The sequence below is a fragment of the Dermacentor variabilis genome, chromosome 3 (genome assembly GCF_050947875.1).
Source record: "Dermacentor variabilis isolate Ectoservices chromosome 3, ASM5094787v1, whole genome shotgun sequence".
NCBI lineage: Eukaryota > Metazoa > Arthropoda > Arachnida > Ixodida > Ixodidae > Dermacentor > Dermacentor variabilis.
The window spans coordinates 220553895-220573819 of record NC_134570.1 but is presented as its reverse complement, the minus strand read 5'-3'; the positions used below and the strand labels follow the sequence as shown (position 1 = coordinate 220573819).

Genomic DNA, 19925 nt, shown 5'->3' with positions numbered 1-19925 from the left:
GTGTCTGTGATCCGAAGATTGCAAAGGCTTTGTCCGCGAAAGAAGGAAGCAACCTGTGGCCTGCCTCTCATTGCCATCATTAACTTACCTGTACAGAAGCAGCATTCACTCCTGAGCAGATATTACAGATATGCTAGTTAAACGAGAAAAAGGGGGTTAACCGAGGGGCCCGATTTTGCTAATCTTGTGGGATTGTCGCAGCGGTGGCGTGGAGGTAGGCCATCCGCCTCGCGTGCAAAAGGACAGTGGTTCAAATCCCGGTGCCGCGCAATTTTCCACCGGATTAAAAAAAAGAACGACAAAGCCGTGGGTTGATAAAATTGAATAAAGAGGTTTGGAGTGCGGCCTGATCCCAGGGACCATAACCGGTAAGCACTCCTTCACCAGAGCAGGATTGAGCAGCCTGGTGCAGTACTTGGCCACAACCTCCTATATTTCGATTCAATTTTCAATTTATTTGTTTATTGGTAAAATATAGAAAAAATACATGTGAGTAGTATACATAAGGAGGTCCCCTTGTCAAAGACTGTATCGGGACCTCCTGGTAAAGACACTTATGATAGTATACAATGTTTAAAGCAGCAGCAGGACAAATGAGAGCTAAGAATAATATCAAGACATGTTTATCGCATATGAGTAATAAGAACACTTCTTACAGCACGAAAAAATACAGAATAAAATAAGAAAAAGATGGACAATATCAATAAGTATTTATTATTTATGCTGTTAGTTCTCTTTTAAATTGGTATAAATTTTTAGCATTTTTGTTTATAGGTGGTAGAGTATTCCAAAGCGATATGGAGGAAAATTTCCCAGTCTGTTTACCATATTAGTTCGCAGTTTAGGTAGACAGAAATTATTATTGAGTGCAAATCTAGTCTGACTACGAGCTATCAGGTCGCAAGGTGAAAAGTAGATCAAGTTCCTTTGTCATATATTTGCAGAATGAAATCTCTAGATTATATTTGATGTGTTCTGAAATGGTTAGGATGTTGTTTACATGTAGTAGTGATTTTCCGTATGCAAAGCGTGAACTGCTTGTAATAATTCTTATGGATTGGTTCTGGATTACCTGGAGGGATACCAATGAGTGTTATAACCCAGCATATTATGCCGTAGTTAATATGAGAGTGAATGAGTGAGTGGTATAGCGAGATTAATGTACTATGTGTAAAGTAGGGACGAGTTTTAATTAGAACGCGTATACCGTATGCTATTTTTTATGTGAGAAATGTGATCTTTATATTTCAAGCTGTAGTCTAGAGAAATTCCAAGGAAAGATGAGCATGGAGCATGGACATGGAGCATGGAAGAGATAGAGTGTGAGCCAAAAGTTAAAGAAGGGAAGGCTGCCGAATGTTGCTGATGTGAGCAAAATACAAAAAATTGAGTCTTTGGGGCAATAATAGATAACAGGTTAGCATTACACCAAGTTAAAACATTTTCTAGATGAGTATTTACCTTGTTAATAAGGAGTGGCATGTTTTTATCAGAGGCAAATATGGTAGTATCACCAGCATACAGAATGCACTTAGTAGACGACAAACAGTTAGCTAGATCATTAATATAAATAAAAAACAGTAGTGGTCCTAATATGGATCCTTGAGGGACGCCAATGTGAGTGGTTTGTTGCCTCGAATAGACATTTTACACAGACACAACCTGAACTCTGTTTGATAAGTAACTTTTTAATAGTGAGAGCGCAAGGTCATGAACACCGATAGTCTCAAGCTTAGCAAAAGAGGATGTTATGGTTTAAGCAGTCGAATGCCATTGTTAGATCGTTGAAAACTGAACCTGCAAATGTACCATCGTCAATTATTTTTTTAATTGGTCAATTACATGCATTAGTGCTAAATCTGTGGAGTATCCATTAGAAAGCCAAATTGGCATGAAGAGAGAATATTAAATTTAGCGAGATATATGGTTAGACGCAATTCGATTAATTTCTGCAGAACTTTGCCGAAAAAGGTAAAATACAAATAGGGCGGTATTATGTATGAATGTGCTGTGACCTTTTTTTAGAACTGGAGTGGCTTTACCGCGCTTAAGCTCGTTGGGAAACACGCGAGTCTTGGATATTGAATTAGTAATATAAGACAAGATATCAGAAATTAAGCGGGCAATTATTTTAATGGTAGCAGGTAGAAGTTCATCTATTCCCGCTCTGGTGGGTTTTAGGTGACATATAACGTTATATATATCTTCTGTTGTTGTGGGAAAAATAAAACAACATGAGTGAGGGAGACGATTTAGTTGAGTTACTTGTGAAGGAGAGGGTCTGTCATTCTGAAAAAAATGGGCGCTCAAGGCATTGGCTATTTGGATAGGAGAGTTGTTGTATATAAGTTTTGATACCTGTTCTGGTCTAGAACTCCTGTTTGAAAGCAGATGTTCCATTTCAATTTGGTGTTATTGCCTGCTTGTAAGATTTTTTGTTCAAGATATAATCGTTCTGCTAGTTTTAACTGGCTGTTAATAGAGTTACGCAACATTTTATATCGGGCAATTAATTTGATATTAAAAGGCTGGTTGTTAGTTTTTTTGCACAGGTTATCGCGTTTGCACAAAGCTGATAATAACGTTTTAGGTATCCATGAATTGTGAGACAATGCAATGATTTTTTTACATTTGCTTTTACAAGTGAACTTATGAATATGCGATATAATTACAGTAGGAAATTTAGAAAATGCTTTCTGAGGATCATCAGAAGTTTGGATTTCAGACGAGTCTATAATACCAATGGCAGTTATAAAGCTGTTTTTGTCCAGAACGTATTTAGAGTGTGGAAGAGGACAAGGACTCGAGCTATATTTAAAACGTAGAAGCAATGGGTAATGATCAGTTATGTCAATATCAAGAACTTTCACCTCTGGTGAAGATAGTAAGTTGGAGACGGTGTGATCAATTAGCGTCTCTGTGCCATTAGGAACCTTTCGTGTTGGAACATCAATTAAGCATTCATATCCGTAGCTTTGTAGTAGACTGGTGTAAGAAATAACTGTTGATGATGTGGCATTGAGTAGGTTAGTGTTAATGTCACCCATTATGATGGCATTTTTATTTTCTAGTGAAGCGGTATGTAAAGTATGATCAAGATTATCAAAAAGACATCTACTGATGATGAAAGGGAACGGTAAATGCAGCCAAATATCAAATCTCTGTCATCATTAGAGGGAGAACAATCACCTATTTCAATCCAGACGGATTCGCAATTAGTGATGGGTAAGTGTAGATCATGCCGTCTGCGATAAGCGAGATTAGGAGAGATATATATCGCCGCACCACCGTGACTGTTTGTTAATCGGTTACAGTATTCTGAATTGTAGTCAAGGAAGCAATAAAGATTTTTGTCATCATCTGATAACCAAGTTTCAGTCAACGCAATTTATGAAAATTAGCTAGAAAATGATAAAAGGAAATGATCAATCTCATCAAAGTGTTTGCGAAGACTTCTAGCATTGAAATGTATGACGGAAAGAAATCCACATATGCAAGAGACTTCATACTCTGCGCTAACCCTGTCATCATACAAGATGTGGACGTGCTCGACAAGGTGCGCTGCCTTGACCACAGGATGGTAAGATCTCGAGTTAGCATAGACTTGAGGAGGGAACGGAAGAAACTCGTGCATAAGAAGCCCAACAATGAGTTAGCGGCAAGAGGGCAAATAGAAGAATTCCGGATCAAGCAACAGAACAGGTATTCGGCTTTAACTCAGGAAGAGGACCTTAGTGTTGAAGCAATGAACGACAATCTTATGGGCATCATTAAGGAGTGTGTAATAGAAGTCGGTGGTAACTTCTTTAGACAGGATAGCAGTAAGCTATTGCAGGAGACGAAAGATCTGATCAAGAAACGCCAGTGTATGAAAGCCTCTAACCCTACTCCTAGAATAGAACTGGCAGAACTTTCGAAGTTAATCAACAAGCGTAAGATAACTTACACAAAGAAGTATAATATGGATAGAATTGAGCATGCTCTCAGGAACGGAGGAAGACTAAAAGCAGTGAAGAAGAAACTAGGAATAGGCAAGAAGCAGATGTATGCGTTAAGAGACAAAGCCGGCAATATGATTACTGATACGGATAAGATTGCTGAAGTGGCTGAGGAGTTTTATAGAGGAGGAGGAGGAGGAGTAGATTTTAATGAAGAGAAGGGGGAAGTGGGGCAGTACAGGGAAACTTAGGTGGTGGTTGAATACGCTATGGTACGGTGAGCTACTATATAGTTCTATAGAGATTTACTCTGGACCACTGACACCCACGAAGATAATGGAAGAGGGAATAGCCTCGTGGAATTCGACATCCCGCAAGTAATGCAGGAAGAAGTTAAGAAAGCCTTGGGAACTATGCAAAGGGGGAAGGCAGCTGGGGAGCATCAGGTTACAGCAGATTTGTTGAAGCATGGTGGCGAGATTGTTCTAGGAAAAACTGGCCACCCTGTATACGCAATGCCTCATGACCTCGTGCGTACCGGAATCTTGGAAAAATGCCAACACAATCTTCATTCATAAGAAAGGAGACGGCAAAGACTTGGAAAATTATAGGCCGATCAGCTTATTGTCGGTTGTCTACAAAGTATTTACTAAGGTAATCGCAAATAGAATCAGGAACACCTTAGACTTCTGTCAACCAAAGGGCTAGGCAGGATTTCGTAAAGGCAACTAGACAATTAACCATATTCACACTATTAGTCAGGTGATAGAGAAATGTGCGGAATATAACCAACCCTTATATATAGCTTTCTTTGATTACGAGAAAGCGTTTGATGCAGTCGAAACCTCAGCAGTCATCCAGGCATTACGGAACCAGGGTGTGTACAAGCCGCATGTAAAAATACTGAAAGATATCTATGGCGGCTCCACAGCCACTGTAGTCCTCCAAAAAGAAAGATAAAGAAAGCAACAAAATTCCAATAAAGAAGGACGTCAGGCAGGGAAATACGATCTCCTAAATGCTATTCACAGCGTGCTTACAGGAGGTATTCAGAGACCTGGATTGGGAAGAATTGGGGATAAAAGTTAATGGAGAATACCTCAGTAACTTGCGATTCGCTGATGATATTGCCTTGCTTAGTAACTCAGGGGACCAATTGCAATGCATGTTCACTGACCTAGAGAGGCAAAGCAGAAGAGTGGGTCTAAAAATTAATCTGCAGAAAACTAAAGTAATGTTTAACAGTCTCGGAAGCGAACAGCAGTTTACGATAGGTAGCGAGGCACTGGAAGTGGTAAAGGAATACATCTACTTAGGGCAGGTAGTGACCGCGGATCCGGATCATAGGACTGAAATAATGAGAAGAATAAGAATGAGCTGGGGTGCATTTGGCAGGCATTCTCAGATTATGAACAGCAGGTTGCCATTATCCCTCAAGCGAAACGTGTGTAACAGCTGTGTCTTACCAGTACTCACATACGGGGCAGAAACCTGGAGGCTTACGAAAAGGGTTCTACCTAAATTGATGACGATGCGAAGAGGCATGGAAAAAAGAATGATGGGTTTAAGGTTAAGGGATAGGAAGAGAGCAGATTGAGTGAGGAAAGAAACGCGTGGTAATGAGATCTTAGTTGAAATCTAGAAAAAGGAATGGGCATCGGCAGGGCATGTAGTGACGAGGGAAGATAACGGGTGGCATTAAGGGTTACGGACTGGATTCCAAGAGAATGGAAGCGTAGCACGGGGCGGCAGAAAGTTAGGTGGGCGGATGAGATTAAGAAGTTTGCAGGCGCAACATGGCCACAATTATCATATGACCGGGGTAGTTAAAGAAGTATGGGAGAGGCCTTTGTCCTGCAGTGGGCGTAGCCAGGCTAATTGTGATGATTTTTTTGATGATGTGGGATTGTTCCCCACATGCGGCAATTTTTTTCATCCACTTTCATTATCATGATCATCACCATCATCAGTTTGTTTTATATCCGCTGCAGGACGATGGCTTCTCCATGCGCCAACCGATTCCAACTAGCGCCTACAAATTTCCTTATTTCATCGTTCCAGCTTGTCTTCTGCCACCCTCGACTGCGTTTCGCTTCTCTTGGTGCCCATTCCGTAAGCGCAATGGTCCAGTGGTTATTTAACCGGTGCATGCAATGCAATGCGCGCGTGAACTACGAAGCTCCATTTTTTTCTGTTATTGCCCATTAGAATATAGGCTATACCCGTTCGCTCTCTGATTAAAACCGCTCTCCTTCTGTTTCTTAACGTTATGCCTAGCATCTTCGTTTTATCGCTCTTCGCGCGGTCCTTAAGTACTTCTCAAGCTTCTTTTTTTGCAGTCTCCAAATTTCTGCCCCATATCTCAGCACTAGCAAAATGCACTGATTGTACACCTTTCTCTTCAACCATAATGGTAAGCTTCCACTCAGGAGCTGACAATGTCTGCCTTATGCGAGCCAAACCATTTTTATTCTGCTGTGAATTTCCTTCTCATGATCAGGGCTTGCTGTGACTAATTGACTTAGGTAAACGTACTGCTGCACCGAATCTAGAGGCTGACTGGCGATCTTGAACTCTTGTTCCCTTGTCCGGCTATTTATCATTATCTTTGTCTTCTGCATATTAATCCTCGACCCTACTCTCGCATTCTATCTCTTAAGGTCCTCAATCATTTGTTGTAATTCGTCTGCATTGTTGCCGAATAGAACAATGACATTGGCAAACCGACGATTGCTGAGATATTCGCCATCGATAGTTACTCATTAGCCTTCCCAGCGTGATAGCTTGAATATTTATTCCGAGCACGCAGTGAATAGCATTGGATAGATTATGCCTCCTTGTCTGACTCCTTTCTTTATATGTATCTTCCAGTTTTTTTCTGTAGAACTAAGGTAGCTGTGGCATCTCCTGAGATATTTTCCAAGGTATTTGCGTAAGAGGTCTGTACTCCTTGATTACGTAGTGCGTGTATGACTGCTGGCATCTCTATTGAATCAAATGCCTTTTTGTAATCTACGAAAGCCATTTAGAAAGGCTTATTGTACTCTGCGGATTTCTCGATACCCTGATTAATGATATGGATGTCATCCATTGTAGAGTATCCCTTCCTGAACCCAGCCTGTTCCCTTGTCTGATTAAAGTGCAGTGTTGCCCTTATTCTCTTGGCTAATATTTTGGTAAATATTTTTTATAATACTGGGGGATTTATTGGTCCTATAATTTTCAATTCTTTAATCTCTGATTTTTTGTGGATTAGTATAATGTTTGCATTCTTCCAGTTGTCTGCAATCCTGGTGCAGTCGGTAGAAGTTTCGAATAGAGAGCCGCCAGTTTTCGAAATATTACGTCTCCTACATTTTTGATTAAATCGACTGTTATTCTCTCTTCTCCTGCCGTTCTTTCCCGTTCCTGTCTTGGAAGGCCTTTCTTATCTCATCGCTAGCTATAGGAGGAGTTCCTGTATCCTGTTCATTACTGTATCTAATTGCGGTATCCTGACTCCTCTGGGTCAGGATACCCCAATCTACAGGTCAGTATAGAATTATTCCGATGCTCTTCCTATGTCTTCAAGATTGCTGTTGATATTACCCTGCTTATCTTTCAGTGCATACATCTTAGTTTGTCCTTTTCCAAGTTTCCTCCTGACTGATTTCAGGTTCCGTCAATTTTTGCGGCTTTTTCAGTCTTTCTCATGGTATAGTTTCGAACAACAGTTATTTTCGCCTTGTTGATCACTTTGGACAGTTCCGCGAATTGCACCTCTTGAGTTAGACGCTTTCTTTCTTTGTGGTTTCTTTATTAGGTCCTTTGTTATTTATTAGGTCCTTTGTGTTTGGGATAGCTTGCCTACTGTTTGCCTTGGTGCCTTGCCTCGCACTTCAACTGCTGCCTCTGAAGGCAGCCTAGTGACGGTTTCATTCATTACCTCTATGTCATCTTCATTTCTCTGTTCTAAGGTCGCATATTTGCAAGTGCCTGCCTGAATTTGCTTTTTCCCTTACTGCGTCTAAGTTGACCTGTTTCTTCGTGACCAATTTTACTCCTACTCTCTTCAGATTGAGGTGAATCCTAGCCCTCCCTAAACTATAATCACTGCACTTTACTCTACCTAACACTTCTACATACTGCACTGTGCTGGTACCAGCAGAAAGTATGAAATCATAGTCATTTCTTGTTTCACCATTAGGGCTTTTCCAGGTCCACTTTCCATTGTTTCCATTGCTTGGGATGATATCCCAAACAATGTCTGATAGTTCCCCAAAGGGTCGTGCTAAGCTAGCCTCACTCGACAGAGTTCGGCAACTAAAGATTGACAGGGTCAGTTTCCATTGGCGGTCTGTCCGGACGCAGAGATTTTTAACACCCGCTGCTGCGTTACAGGTCTGACCACTGCCTTGGTAAGGTGCTCCGCGGTTGCTGGGGACTGAGGGCCATGGGCTATTTGTAGGAATCATTCGGGAGGCAGTGGCCGAATACTGCACCAGGGAGGTAAATTCCTGCTCTGGTGAGGGAATGTCTTTGTTGAAGGTTAGTGGGCCTTCCTAATTTGGTTGTACCTGAACTTCTATAGCCCCACTTGCTCTCGGCATCTTTTGCCAGTGACAGGCGTCACTGCAAGCCTGCTGATCTAGTGCGCTGGAGGAGGTGAATTTCAAGCTCACCATCGTCAAATAATAAAAAAAACAACCTTGTAGCAGAGTTCGAACTTCTGACTATGGCAACTGAACATTCGACATAGCTTAGTCACACAGTCCCGTAGGCGGCGAGGCCATCTTATCGCCGACAAGTACAGCCCAGAGGGCCCTACGTGCCCAAAAACTTTTTGATTTATCCGCGACAGATCTGTTGCAATGGGTAACCCCCCAATATATAATGATTTCTAAATGGTTCTGGCCTTGTACTTCAGGAATCTGACGGGGGCAGACGGCTGTGAACTCGGCTAGGCATACCATACAGGCGTACCGACGACCTTTCGTCGTTGCCGATGCATGTTCGTGATCTACAGGAGTGCAAATGGAAACCCGCGAAAACGAATATAAGTGCAAATTGAGAAGAAATGAATGGACACCACCTACAACCTTTTGTTCTTTTCTTTTCTTTTGCTTGACCAAAATCTGTATTTGAATTTTTAAACTGTTGTCGTTACGTTCTTTTTTTTTCTTATTGTTTGCGTGCTACTGCAAACCTTCTCATAATTTTTTGTCTTGTCTTCCCTTACCGCTACAATTTTTGTTGGGGGGGGGGGGGGTGGTGCCTCACTAAAATGTCAGCGCGAGCCATGTCGGTAGAGTCAGTTTAAGTCCATTTAGTATGTCTCAAATGCCTGAAAACATGCTTGAATTATTCGCGGTGTACGGGTTTTGATGATCACAGCAGGTGGCTTGGCAAAGTATTTCTCAATGGTTCTAGCGTCGTAATTTGGGAGTCTCCCGTACGGAAGCGGCCATGAACGCGGCTAGATACACATTATATTTCCGGCGAAATTGAACAGTACTTAAAAGTAGTGTGGAAAAAAATAAGAAAATGAAAAAACTTTCAGCGCTTACCTCGAATTCAGTGGTCGCGTCTGGATGGAATGTACACCAAACAGTTCACGGGCTCGGCTGCCTGTCTCATGCATCGAATAAGCCTTTCCGAACGAGACGGAACTCGTACTGATGCGCCGCGCAAGGCTGAGACGTCGGATGTGAGGAGGGTGCATTGACAGAGACTTTCGCTCAAAGACAAATCCTCAGTTGTGTGACGGGCCGCCAAACAATAGTTCTGACCCGCGCGTAAAATAGGCGACCTGGGAAGCGGCCTTGCTCTATGTTTGGAAAGCGCTTATACGACACCTCCTTTAAGCTACAGCGTAAGTGCCTGCGATCAGTTAAGCATTGTTTGTACACTTCGCGCGGGAAGCCTATTGACATCCCTTTTACCGCCGCGCTTTGCAATACATGCAATTTAGCTGTTGCGAGCACATGCTCGCGATCTACAGCAGTACAACCGGAAACCCGGGAAAACGAATATACGTACATATATGCGTGGTCTTTATATACGTATATATAAATACGTATATATATATACATACGTATATGTACACGGAAACATACGTTCCCGAGCGAATCGGAAGACTCCTCCAATGGTTCTGTGCGACACAGAGCTCATGCCGCTACTCGCGTTTAAAATAATAACGTGCACGATGCGCTCGCTTCGATCACACAAGGGGGGGGGGGTCGTCTCAGTAGGCATATATCGGCAGCGCGTTTCGGAAATTTCTGCAACCCATTTCGTAAATCTTACGCGCCTACAAACTTCCTTGAGTTATCAGCAATCACCGTGTTTTCCTGATCGCGATAGGTACCTTAATATAGAACGATATCTAAGTGGTTCTGGCCTTGTAGTTCCGGAATCTGACATGTGCAGGTGGGCGTGAACTCGGCTAGGCAAATCATACAGACATACCGACGACCTTTCATCGTTGCAAATGCATGGTCGTGTGATCTACAGGAGTACAAAGGGAAACCCGCGAAAACAAATATGAGTGTAAATGTGGAAAAAATAAATGGACGCAAACTACGACCTTCTTTCTGTATGTTTTACTTCATGAAAAATCTGCATTTCAATGAGGATGTGCTGGTGGGCTAGTTGGTCAAGCATGATTACAAAGACGGCGCCGAATAAAACAGCACACGAAGAAAGGAGACACGAAACAAGCACGTAGGCGCACTAACAACTGAGTGTTTTATTTCTTGACATAGTAATATATAGCTGCTGTCAAGGATCAAAACAACAAGAATAAACAGGGTAGTCATCTGTATCGCACAAGGAAGCCAAGATACAGAATAACTTCTAAGTGTCGCTCTCAAGATACGCCAGTTCCTTTGTCGAAAGAGAAACTGAGGCTTCACTGATACGATCAACACCCCGCTTCTTGATCTCAAGTGCTTCCAATATCTCACTTGTCAGTTGATCATCAGCTCTGTTCAAAACACAGGTTGTATCAAAATCTGGGATGCACTTGTGAGCCTTACAATGCGCACTTATATGACCGGAGAGCTGGTTTTCCATCTTATATCGATGCTCATGCAATCTCTCATTCAGACATCTGCCCGTTTGGCCTACATATGATGAACCACACGACAAGGGAACCGAATAAACTACTTTCTTTACATATCTGACATGTTTCTGGCCGTGTTTTTTTGGCCACACCTGTTTGTTTTCGCGATTTCCAGCGTTCACTTTCGCACACATCAAACCAAGAAGTTTCGGAGCGGAAAATATAACCCGAACGCCAGCTCGTTTACCTACTTTTTTGAGATTGTGAGATATGCCGTGAACATTTGGAATGATGACACAACTGGTTTCAGAAGGGCCTGCTCGATCCTTGTTTACAACGCTAGGTTGCTTGAGCTGTTTCATTTTTTCCGCAACAGATACGATCACACGTTGAGGATAACTGGCCCCATTGAGGCGGCTGACCTGACAATGAAAACTGCTCTGCAGTCGATGCACGCATGACTTGTTAAGTGCGTTGGTTAAACATGATTGAATGATTCCTCGTTTTATAACTTTTGAATGAGCTAAATGGTAAGAGAGGATGGGTTTGCTAGCCGTTGCCTTGAACTGCCAGCACACAAGCCACGATGAAAAAATGAACTCTAAATCTAAAAATGTTAAACAGTTATCAGCTGGAAGCTCGTGGGTCAGGGTTAGAGGATGCAAGGCTGTTTTAAACTCTGACAATACTAATGATGACTGGGTCTCCAATTCTGGACTGTCACAATCTAAGAACACTAAAAAATCATCGACAAATCTAAAGATCTGCATAACATTTGTCCCCGATATGCACTGCTTTAACAGGTTGTCTTTTGAAGCTAAAGAGATGTCGCTTAGAACAGGGGCTATACACGAACCTATACAGACACCCTCTTTCTGTAGAAAGACGTCGTCATTCCATTTTATATGCGTGGACTTCAGGTATGCGGATAGCATTTCCAAAAATTAACCTACTGCTACGCCAGAGGCTTTCTGGAAAGCAACTGCTCCAAATTTATCGATGCAGTCACTGACGCTTTCCATCAATTGATTTTGTGGTATCGAGTAATACAAGTCTTTTATATCAACAGAGAAGGCGGATAGCATTTTGTTTTCATTCTGTGCGATGTGTTTTACGACGCTTTCAGAATTCTTCACGCGAAACGCGTTGTCAATTGGTAGCCTACTCAAATTTTGCTGGAGAGGCAAGGAGAGCTGTTTTTGCCATGACCCATTTTCTGAGACTATGACGCGGAAGGGTCAATTATGTTTATGAGTTTGTGTCGTGAAGAATACATCAAGGCTCAACTTTTTCTCCGATTCTATTGCAGTCACCAGTTTGGTTTAATTCAGGTTCTTACACAGCTTCTTGGCGTTGCTTTTTACTTTTGCAAGAGACACTTTTTCGCACTTCTTAAAGACCCCTGAGAGAGCTTCTGAGGCTTTTGATTCAAACAAGCGTTTCGGCATTACAACAAAGCCACCTTGCTTATCGGAGGTTAAAAGAGACAGGGATTGTCCTTTCAGATAACTAACTATTCTAGCTACAGGAATCTTTCGAACAGATGTCTTACAACGTGCGAGCAATTACGCGCCTTCCGAAGTGCACCTTTGCTGTTCTTCCGTGGAGGCTCGCCTGGAAACCTGCTTGACAATTACAAGTAGCTCCGCAGGAAGCTTCTCCGGTTGTACGGCGAACTTGGGCCCGTAGCCAAGCACGCGGCGTACGGAATCTGGGACGGCAGTGTCTCCCAGGGTGATCATAGGACTTTCTGCAGCTGGTGGTTTCTTCGGTACCTGTGCTCGAAGACTCGGAAGCATCAGCTGCCACATGTACTCAGTGGAGGCGTTGATGATCCGGTTCCATTCCCATCACAGTCGTCGACCACTGTGCGGATTGGCGGCAAGCAGAAGAGTTGCCCGAAGGTGCTCCCTGTGCAACCGTGCTTGTCTTTGCCACTCGGAGCGAAGAACCTTACACACTCGATTCGCATGTCCAAGCGATGGTAGACCGAAGCCAAACATCGCTGCGGCGTCCTTTGGGAGAACCTTGTGTCTGATACAGAACAGAATTCTACAGAATTCTTTTGAACAGAGCTGATGGTCAACTGACAAGGGAGGTATTGGAAGCGCTTAAGATCAAGAAGCGTGGTGTTGATTGTATCAGTGAAGCCTCAGTTTCTCTTTCGACAAAGGAACTGGCGTATCTTGAGAGCGACACTTAGAAGGTTTCTGTATTTTGGCTTCCTTGTGCGATACAGATGACTGCCCTGTTTATTCTTGTTGTTTTGATCCTTCACAGCAGCTATATATTACTATGTCAAGAAATAAAACACTCCGTTGTTAGTGCGCCTACGTGCTTGTCTCGTGTCTCCTTTCTTCGTGTGTTGTTTTATTCGGCGCCATCTTTGTAATCATGCTTAACCAATTAGCCCACCAGCACATGCTCAGTGACTTCATCTCTAGTTCAGTGGGCCCTTTTCTTTGTTTCACTCGCGAACCTTCGTTCGTCGCTGCTCTTATTGTTGCCGCTTCTTGCCGAGGACGAACGCTGGGCTTCTATATCAGACACCAGGTTCTCCCAAAGGACGTCGCAGCGATGTTTGGCTTTGGTCTACCATCGCTTGGACATGCGAATCGAGTGTGTAAGGTTTTTCGCTCCGAGTGGCAAAGACAAGCACGGTTGCACAGGGAGCACCTTCGGGCAACTCTTCTGCTTGCCGCCAATCCGCACAGTGGTCGACGACTGTGATGGGAATTGAACCGGATCATCAACGCCTCCACTGAGTACATGTGGCAGCTGTTGCTGAGCACAGGTACCGAAGAAACCACCAGCTGCTAGAACAGTTAGTTATTTGAAAGAACAATCCCTGTCTCTTTTAACCTCCGATAAGGAAGGTGGCTTTGTTGTAATGCCGAAACGCTTGTTTGAATCAAAAGCCTCAGAAGCTCTCTCAGGGGTTTTTAAAAAGTGCGAAAAAGTGTCTCTTGCAAAAGTAAAAAGCAACGCCAAAAAGCTGCGTAAGAACCTGAATTTAACGAAACTGGTGACTGCAATAGAATCGGAGAAAAAGTTGAGCCTTGATGTATTCTTCACGGCACAAACTCATAAATATAATTGACCCTTCCGCGTCATAGTCTCAGAAAATGGGTCATGGCAAAAACAGGTCTCCTTGTTTCTCCAGCAAAATTTGAGTAGACTACCCATTGACGACCCGTTTCGCGTGAAGCATTCTGAAAGCGTCGTAAAATACATCGTACCGAATGAAAACAAAATGCTATCCGCCTTCTCTGTTGACATAAAAGACTTGTATTACTCAATACCACAAAATGAATTGATGGAAAGCGTCAATGACTGCATCGATAAATTTGGAGCAGTTGCTTTCCAGAATGCCTCTGGCATAGCAGTAGCTTCCTTCTTGGAACTGCTATCCGCATACCTGAAGTCCACGCACATAAAATGGAATGACAACCTCTTTCTACAGAAAGAGGGTGTCTGTAAAGGTTCGTGTAGAGCCCCTGTTCTAAGCGACATCTCTTTAGCTTCAAAAGACAACCTGTTAAAGCAGTGCATATCGGGGACAAATGTCATGGGGATCTTTAGATTCGTCGATGATTTTTAGTGTTCTTAGATTGTGACAGTCCAGAATTGGAGACCCAGTCACCATTAGTATTGTCAGAGTTTAAAACAGCCTTGCATCCTCTAACCCTGACCCACAAGCTTCCGGTTGATAACTGTTTAAAATTTTTAGATTTAAAGTTCATTTTTTATCGTGTCTTGTGTGCTGGCAGTTCAAGGCAACGGCTAGCAAACCCATCCTCTCCTACCATTCAGCTCATTCAAAAGTAATAAAACGAGGCATCATTCAATCATGTTTAACCAACGCACTTAACAAGTCATGCGTGCATCGACTGCAGAGCAGTTTTCATTGTCAGGTCAGCCGCCTCAATGGGGCCAGTTATCCTCAACGTGTGATCGTATCTGTTGCGGAAAAAATGAAACAGCTCAAGCAACCTAGCGTTGTAAAGCAGGATCGAGCAGGCCCTTCTGAAACCAGTTGTGTCATCATTCCATATGTTCACGGCATATCTCACAATCTCAAAAAAGTAGGTAAACGAGCTGGTGTTCGGGTTATATATTCCGCTCCGAAACGTCTTGGTGTGATGTGTGCCAAAGTGAACGCAGGAAACCGGGAAAACAAACAGGTGTGCGAAAAAAACATGGGCAGAAACATGTCGGATGTGTAAAGAAAGTAGTTTATTCGGTTCCCTTGTCGTGTGGTTCATCATATGTAGGCCAAACGGGAGATGTTTGAATGACAGATTGCATGAGCATCGATATAAGATGGAAAATCAGCTCTCCGGTCATATAAGTGCGCATTGTAAGGCTCACAAGTGCATCCCATATTTTGATAGAACCTGTGTTTTGAACGAGTTGATGGTCAACTTAGAAGGGAGATATTGGAAACGCTTGAGATCTAGAAGCGCGGTGTTGATTGTATCAGTGAAGCGTCGGTTACTTTTTTGACAAAGGAACTGGCGTATCTTGCGAGCGACACTTCGAAGTTATTCTGTATCTTGGCTTGCTTGTGCGATACAGGTGACTACCCGGTTTATTCTTGTTGTTTTGATCCTTGACAGCAGCTATATATTACTATGTCAAGAAATAAAACACTCACTTGTTAGTGCGCCTAAGTGCTTGTCTTGTGTCTCCTTTCTGCGCGTGTTGTTTTATTCGGCGCCGTCTTTGTAATCTGCATTTCAAGTTTGCAACTGTTGCGTCACCTTCATTTTTCTGATTGTTTGCGTCATATTGCAAACCTTCTCATCACTTTTTTCTCTTCCTCTAGCGCTACACTATATTACTTTATTTTTTGTGGGGGGGGGAGGGCTCTCACTAGAAAGTCAACGTGAGGCATATCGGTAAAGTCAGTTTAAGTCCACTTTCATTTCCATTCATTTATCGCTTCTTTATTTCATTTATTAAACACAAGTAATTTCCCCTATGTTGCCCTTGGTATCAGTGTTTGTTGGCTTATTAAGACATACTTGGTATAAATGTGGCTCATAAAGAATTTTAGTGCAGCGAATAAACGCACTTGCCTCTTTGTTTATTGTAGATATCACGTCGCACCGCAGCTCTGTCTGCACCCTCGGTTACTAAGCTGAATCGTTCGTAACTTTAATTATTGATAACAAATTTACAATGACAAATCAATGCAAGGCCCATCGAAGTTCCATCCACTTGTTGACACTGCTACATCGTGTTCACTGCAGATGACCCGGGGCCTAACCATTCTGGGCTACTACCTCATGGTGACCGCGCCGCGCTACGAGAACACGCGACTCCACAAGCAGGACGAGAAAGCGCTCATCAGTGAGTGCATAATATGGCCTGCGTCATGGCGCGCCCGCTGCACGCACACACACACACACACACACACACACACACACACACACACACACACACACACACACACACACACACACACACACACACACACACACACACACACACACACACACACACACACACACACACACACACACACACACACACACACACACACACACACACACACACACACACACACACACACGCACACACGCACGCACGCACGCACGCACAACGAAATCTGTCGTGCCTTGCTTCTTGGGCTCATTGCCGACGAGTGACATGTATTTTCTGTCCTAAAACAAAGCACAATTCAGCAGACGCCAAATGACGCATGGATAGCACACTGCGTTTGGAGGCTTTTCATGCGTGGGTCTTAAACCGCAACGTTGGCAACAAGCTGATGCCGTAACAGGTGCCGAATGGCATCAGAGACGATGTTACAGAATGAGCCATAGAAAAATGGAAATGCACGTAAGTAACACATCCACCTCTACTCCCAGGTGTTGAAAGATATTGTGCCGCAGGAATTTCAATTATAACCTCAAGTGTCATCTTCGCCTTGTCGGACTGTGGATGCATTTTAAATTACACATGCTGCGTTGTGAGTTGAAACTATGGTATGGTTGTGCATGACATGATAAAAGGCAAGAAATGTGCTCGGAAAAAATAAACACGTCCTTTTGCTAGAGGGCATCACAAGCGTCAGTCCGGACGTGCCGCACGGGATAACCACGAGCTTTGGCTCACAACATTGTGAGTAAGGTTGTTGCATTTAGTCATAGTTCGTACGAGGAGGTATTCAAAAGAATTGATTCTTCAGCTTAGCAGCATATTTACCTGAAAGTGCGGACTCCTGTTAGCTTAATATTGTTGCGTAGGAAGACGCTGACGAAAAGCTCTATACAAGTATAATTAAAAAGAAATATGCCGCACTTGGCCAAGAGGCAACAGCCCGCGATAGCCTCTAATCGTCCTCGTCGTCTTCACGCTGCTCGCCTCTTCGTTATCGCAAATATTGTTCCGTAGCACTACCCCCGGCAGCAAAAGCGCCGTACCGGAGTGACTAAAGGCCGGACTTGGAAGCAGTGTAGTAGGCCTTGAGCTTACTGACGTGCAGGACATCACTAGATGCCAGAGTAGAGGATGAGGTTGAGCTCAGAGGAGCAATTCGTACGTCACAGGCGTCACCTTCACCTGTCGCAGCACGCGGTAGGGCCCTGTGTATCGCGAATGGAGCTTTTCTAAAAGTCCGACGTGACGAGAGGGCGACCACAGGACCACGAGCGCACCACGCGAAAACGGTACGTCAGAGTGGCGAGCCTTGTACTGACGCTGCTGAGTAGCTTGCGAGGCCGTCAGTCGAGTATGGGCAAGCTGGCGTGCATGGTTGGCGACGGCAATGGCGTCGCGCGCATACTCGCTTGTTGAGATTACAACAGGAGGAAGTGCCGTGTCAAGGGGCAAAGTCGGTTCGCGTCCGTAGAGTAGATAAAATGGAGAAAATCCGGCGGTTTCGTGCCGGGAAGAATTATGCGCAAATGTGACGTAAGGAAGGGCAATGTCCCAGTCGTGGTGGTTCTTGGAAACGTACTCGGACAGCATATCGGTAAGAATAGGTTTAACCGCCCTGTCAGGCCATTGGTTTGAGTATGGTATGAGGTAGTCAGCTTGTGTTGAGTGGAGCAGGAACGCACAAGGCCGGCGATAACTTTCGAGAGGAATTTATGACCACAGTCAGTAAGCAGCTGTCGCGGGGCGCCAAGAAACAAGATAATGTCATGCAAGAGAAAGTCCGCGAGGTCAGTGGCGCAACTAGTAGGGAAAGCCTGCGTGATAGCGTATCGGGTGGGGTAATCAGTTGCGACGGCTACCCATTTGTTCCCAGAGGATGACGTGGGAAAGGGACCGAGGAGGTCTAATCCAAAACGAAAGAACGGTTCCACAGGGACGGTGATCGGCTGGAGATCACCGGCAGGTAGCACCTGAGGTGTTTTCCGACGCTGGCAGGGATGACAGGCAGCAACATAGCGCCGGACGCAGGGAGCGAGACCAGGTCACTAGAAGCGGCGGCGGACGCAGTCCTACGTGCGGTTTACCCCAAGATGCCCTGCAGTGGGTGCGTCATGCATCAAAGAGTACGGTCTGTCGTAGATGTTTTGGCACGACAATAAAATCAGATCCGGCAGGGAGGAAGTTACTTCGGTACGGAATGCCGCCCTGCAGGACATATCGGCGAACGGATGCGTCGGTAGGTGTAGAACGCAGGCGCTCGATGAATGCTCGCAGCGATAGGTCTCGGTACTGCTCATCGGCGATGTTAGCGAAGGCAGACACAGAGAAAATGCCGTTGGTGGTACTACTATCGGCATCGTCAGGTTCGTCTACCGGGTAGTGAGACAGGCAGTCAGCGTTTTTGTGTAGTTTGTAGGTGACAGTATACGAATATTCATGGAGGCGTAAGGCCCAGCGACCAAGCCTTCCTGTAGGATGTTTCAATGAGCATAACCAGCAAAGCGCGTGATGGTCTGTGACAACGGAAAAGGGTCGGCCATATAAGTATGGGCGGAATTTCGCAACCGCCCAAACTAGAGCCAGACACACACGCTCAGTGATGGAATAGTTGCACTCCGAGGGTGAGAGGAGCCTGCTGGCGTAAGCGAGAACACGGTCGTTGCCGCGCTGGCGTTGTGCCAGTACTGCGCCAATTCCATGACCGCTGGCATTAGTACGGTAGGTACAGCAGGACCGAAATGGGCCAGGACGGGAGGCGTTGTGAGAAGGTCGATTAGATGCGAGAATGCAGAGGCCTCGTTATCGCACCACTGGAAAGGGGCGTCTTTTTTCACAAGCTCGGTTAGTGGTCGTGCTATGGCCGCGAAATTTTTCCCGAAACGGCGGAAGTACGAACAAAGGCCGATGAAGCTGCGCACATCCTTGACGCACTTCGGAACAGGGAAGTGTGTAACAGCATGGATCTTGCCTAGGTCCGGTCGCACTCCGTTCGCGTCAACGAGATGTCCAAGGGCGGTAATCTTGCGACGGCCGAATAGGCACTTCGCTGCGTTGATTTGCAGACCGGCACGACGAAAAACGTCCAGGACTGCTGAGAGGCGCTCAAGGTGCGTAGCGAAGGTGGGGAGAATACTATAACGTCGTCCAAGTAGCACAAGCACGTGGACCGTTTGAAACCGTGAAAAAGGGACTCCATCATGCGTTCAAAAGTGGCACGAGCGTTACATAGACCGAACGACATCGCTTTGAATTGATAAAGACCGTCGGCTGTTACAAAAGCAGTCTTCTCGGGGTCGAGATCGCCCACGGCAATCTGCCTGTAGCCGGAGCGACGGTCAATAGAGGAGGAATAGCAAGCACCGTGGAGGCAGTCAAGGGCGTCATCAATCCGAGGTAGGGGATAGACGTCCTTTTTCGTAACCCTGTTAAGGTGCCGATAATCCACGCAAAAGCGCCATGATGCATCCTTCTTTTTCACCACTACAACAGGTGACGCCCATGGACTACATGACGGTTCAATAATGTTCTTGGAAAGCATTTTGCGAACTTCTGCGTGA

The 19925-nt window shown here is 44.5% G+C and overlaps 1 protein-coding gene across 1 annotated transcript in view; it reads left to right on the top strand.

Moving 5' to 3' along the window:
• The window catches only part of LOC142574426 (uncharacterized), a 311223-nt gene that overhangs the window by 88959 nt on the left and 202339 nt on the right, over window positions 1–19925 (top strand). The window contains exon 3 of the mRNA XM_075683509.1: window positions 16236–16335. Within this exon, the coding sequence (XP_075539624.1) occupies window positions 16236–16335 (100 nt within the window). The remainder of the gene's footprint in view (window positions 1–16235; window positions 16336–19925) is intronic.